Here is a 3,997-nt window from a genome sequence, read left to right on the forward strand (position 1 = left end):
TTTTCATGTCAAGGACCTCCCAAAATGATATGAACGTGTCTGCGGATATATGATATTATATATGATGATGCTGATATTAGCCTACACTTAAAGTTGCTGACATAGTCAATAAGTACAGGGTCATGCACTCTGTGAACCGAGCAGGGACAGTCATGATATGGCTTACCGCTTTGAACACATTGAGTGCCAGGGTTTTTTTTAAAACAGGGTACAGTCAGTGCCTGGATTTTTAACAATTTTTTAAAACCTTTTTCAAGTAGTCACAAAATATTTTCAGTGATCACCGTCCTCACGGTGATCCCCTCATTACACACATAGAGGTCTCGTACAATCGGGGGAATTTTTTTTAAAAACATTCGGTCATCCGTTCCATAGTTGCAGCCAGTTGAAAATAGTCAAAAATAGTCAAAAATACATAGTAAAAAAAAAAAAGGTACACAGTAGCCGAGATACAGGCTTTTGAAGTCATAAGTTAACCAGGAAGTGGATTAAAGTCTAAATCTTCGAAAAATGATATCTCCTGGTGCTTTTTTTTTCTTTTAATTTTTTTTTCCAAAAACGGTTATAACCGTTTTTGGCACACCTCGTTTGGATTCTCAAAAACGGTCCGGACCGTTTTTGGCACTCAATGTGTTAACAGTCTCCATCCATGTCTAAATAGGCTCTATGCACGGCAGCCATATTGGGAAAGAAATTGGGCCTCTTCCTTACTTCCTGGTGTTATACCAATGATACTAATGAAGGCTCTGTTCCATTCAGGTCTAAACAGAGTCAGGGTGCTGATGTGTCATGTTGGCTCACTGGAAACACTCTGCTACACCAAGTGGGTCTCAAGGTGTGGTCCAGGGACCCTTGCGGTTCCTTGAGAGGGTTCCAAATGGCCCCCTTGCGGGAGTGTAACTCTGAGAGTGTACAAATGGAACCAAATGGACCCGTAAGGGTCCATTTGGTTCCATGTGTACACTCTCAGAGTTATGGGGGTCCTTGAAATTGAAAGGTTTGAGAACCATTGAGCTACACTAAATGGAACAGAGCATTAACCCTTAAGACCTGGAACGCATCTGTGTCACCGAGTGCCGCGCTATGAGCTTGTAGATCTGCTATTTTGGAGGGAAAAAAATCATGAAAATGTGTCAAATCTTTGAATTTATATATATTTTTAAAGCAAACATTTTTAACTCAAATCTTTGCTTCTGGGGGGTCCCTGGAACAAAACGTTTTGAGATGTTGTCCGTGGCCAAATACATATGATTTTGGGGGTCCTTGAGAACCACTGATATAGAAATATATATGATATATATTTTCAAAAAATATGTTGATGATTTGTAGAATCCCCCAGAAGCAAAGATTTTGAGTTACAAATGTTTGCTTTAAAACAAAATATATATATTAACAGATTTGCACAAATTGTCAATATCGATCAAAAATAGCAAGATCTACAAGCTCATAGCGCGGCACTGAGTGCCGCTATTTTTTGAATAGCCAAAGACATCTAAAAATGACACAGATGCGTTCCCGATCTGAATGGGTTAATTAGTGTCGTATAGGTAACACCTGTGAAAGAAGTTAAGCAAGAGGCCCGAGTTCTCTCCAATACGGCTGCTTGTGCCATAGAGAGCCTATCTGGCAGTTTGTAAAAAATCACTATTTCCCACTGTTTGTCGACACAAAACGCAATGGATTCCTTTCCGGGACACCCAGTCGTGTTCTCGCATTACATATCAATGTTTTGCCAAGTCTAAAGACAGAACAGCTGAAGCAGCTCTTCACTGTGTGTGTGCACGTCCATGCCAAACGGTTCAATGTCAGTCTGTGTGAAGTGAACGCTGACGTTTCCCGGTAGCTTGTGGGAATCTCCATTCATTGGTAGCTTTATTCAGTCACTCAGTGTCATAACGTGTTCCATATAGCCCAACCAGCCCAGCATTATAGGCATAAGTTAGCTTCAATGTACCTTGTAGCGAGCTACTTTTAGCTAATCAGTAGCATAGCTAACAACTAGCTTTAGTGTAGCTCAGCTACCACACTGAACAACACTGTTCAGATAGATTCCCATTCAAACCAGGAACGCATCTGTGTCATTTAAGATTAAAAAAAAATAGCACATATCCAAGCTCATACTGAGCTTGTAGATCTGCTATTTTTGAAAAATCTTGAAAATTTTGCAAATCATTGAATATATATATATATTTTTAAAGCGAACATTTGTCACTCAAATCTTGCCTCTGGGGGGGGGGGGGAACCAAAACATTTTGAGATGGGAGTCCGAGCCAAATACATATCTAACAATTTTCTAAATCCTAACAGTATGTTGCTAATGCTATATCAGTGGTGCTCCAACTTTTCCATGTCAAGGGACCCCCAAAATGATATGCATTTTGGCCGCGGGACAGGGCCAATATAAAAAAAGGGGCAAATTAAAAAAAGATGCCTCTGGTGATAAACCTCCCCATATTTGCATACTGGGCTCTGATTGGTCCCCTCACAACTTCGGAGGGAGAGAAATAAAATCTCTAGCGTGGCACTCGCTGCGCTTGCGCTATGAGCTTCTATATCTACTATTTTTGAATAGCCACAGGAATCAAAAAATGACACAGATGTGTTCTTAATGGGTTTAAGGTGTAATTATTATGTTATTGTAGAAGTGTTCTACCCTCTCTGGTTGACGGGGGTCTTTAGCCACGGTATGCTACGTACTCTGCTGTGTCCTGGAGAGACAGAGAGAGGGGGGGGGGGGTAGAGGACAGTGACAATCAATGGGAGGAAACACATATGAAAGGCAGATTTAGAAATATGTTTTTTTTTTTAATGACTGTGAACAGAAACCAAAAAGGAAAGAAGCAGGTTGGTTAGTTTACAAAGAGGTCTATACAAACACACAGAGAAAAAGGAAGAAAGAAAAGATGCCAGTGAAAAGCCATAAGAATTACAGAAGGAAGGAAGGTAGGTAGGAAGGAAGGAAGGGAGGTAGGGAGGAGGGAGGGAGGGAGGGAGGGAGGAGGGAGGGAGGGAGGGAGGAAGGAAGGGAGGGAGGGAGGAAGGGAGGGAGGGAGGAAGGATAGATATCATCTCTGGTCGGGTGGAAACCTCATATGTCCAGAACTGTTACATTTCAGGATTCAAATTAAATAATAAAATGTGCTGCGTTTCAAACTTGTTGGATCAAAATTCAAAATTGACTTGATTAAAAGTACAAAAGTATTGGTATCAAAATGTACTTAAAGTACCAAAAGTAAAAAAAAGTTTGAAAATAGCCTAGGTATAAAATGGGGGCTAAAGTGGGTTAATGTATGTTTTATAATGTAATCATTTATATCTACAAAGTAACTAGTAACTAATGTTTTCAAAATAATTGTAGAGGGAGTAAAAGTACAATATTTGCCTCTGAGATGTAGTGGAGTAGAAGTAAAAGTATAGACAATTGGAAATACTCCAGTAAAGTAAAAAGTACCTCAACATTGTACTTAAGTGCAGTACTTGAGTAAATGTACTTACTTTTGTTACTTTCCACCACTGGCGTTAATTTACAAAAAAACGCTAAAACTTAGAATATGGAGATAAGAGTTTTCTGCCCGACAACAACGACATGAGGTTCTACAGGCCAGAGGAGAGATGGAGATAATGATGAGATATTATTAGATGGATGGATAGACAACAGAGAGGAGAGAGAGAAGATGATGGATAGACAACAGAGAGGAGAGAGAGAAGATGATGTATACATAGCTAACAGAAGGAGAGAGAGAGAGAGAGAGAGAGATAGAGGAAGAATGGATACATAGCTGAGAGAGAGAGAGAGAGAGAGAGAGAGAGAGAGAGAGAGGAGAGAGGAGAGAGAGAGAGAGAGAGGAGAGAGAGAGAGAGAAGAGAGAGAGAGAGAGAGAGAGAGAGAGAAAAGATGATGGATACATAGCTAACAGGAGGAGAGAGAGAGAAGATGACAGATAACAGGAGGAGAGAGACAGAGAGAGAGAGAGAGAGAGAGAAGATGATGGATACA

The 3,997-nt window shown here is 40.3% G+C and overlaps 1 protein-coding gene across 1 annotated transcript in view; it reads right to left on the reverse strand.

The window, feature by feature from the left end:
* The window catches only part of shc1 (SHC (Src homology 2 domain containing) transforming protein 1), a gene marked incomplete at its 5' end in the record, with an annotated part of 23,724 nt that overhangs the window by 17,021 nt on the left and 2,706 nt on the right, over window positions 1–3,997 (reverse strand). The window contains one exon of the mRNA XM_080427130.1: window positions 2,655–2,708. Coding sequence (XP_080283256.1) covers window positions 2,655–2,708 — 54 coding nt within the window. The remainder of the gene's footprint in view (window positions 1–2,654; window positions 2,709–3,997) is intronic.

The sequence above is a fragment of the Gymnoscopelus braueri genome, assembly GCF_963280865.1.
Source record: "Gymnoscopelus braueri genome assembly, chromosome: 4".
NCBI classification, from domain to species: Eukaryota; Metazoa; Chordata; class Actinopteri; order Myctophiformes; family Myctophidae; genus Gymnoscopelus; species Gymnoscopelus braueri.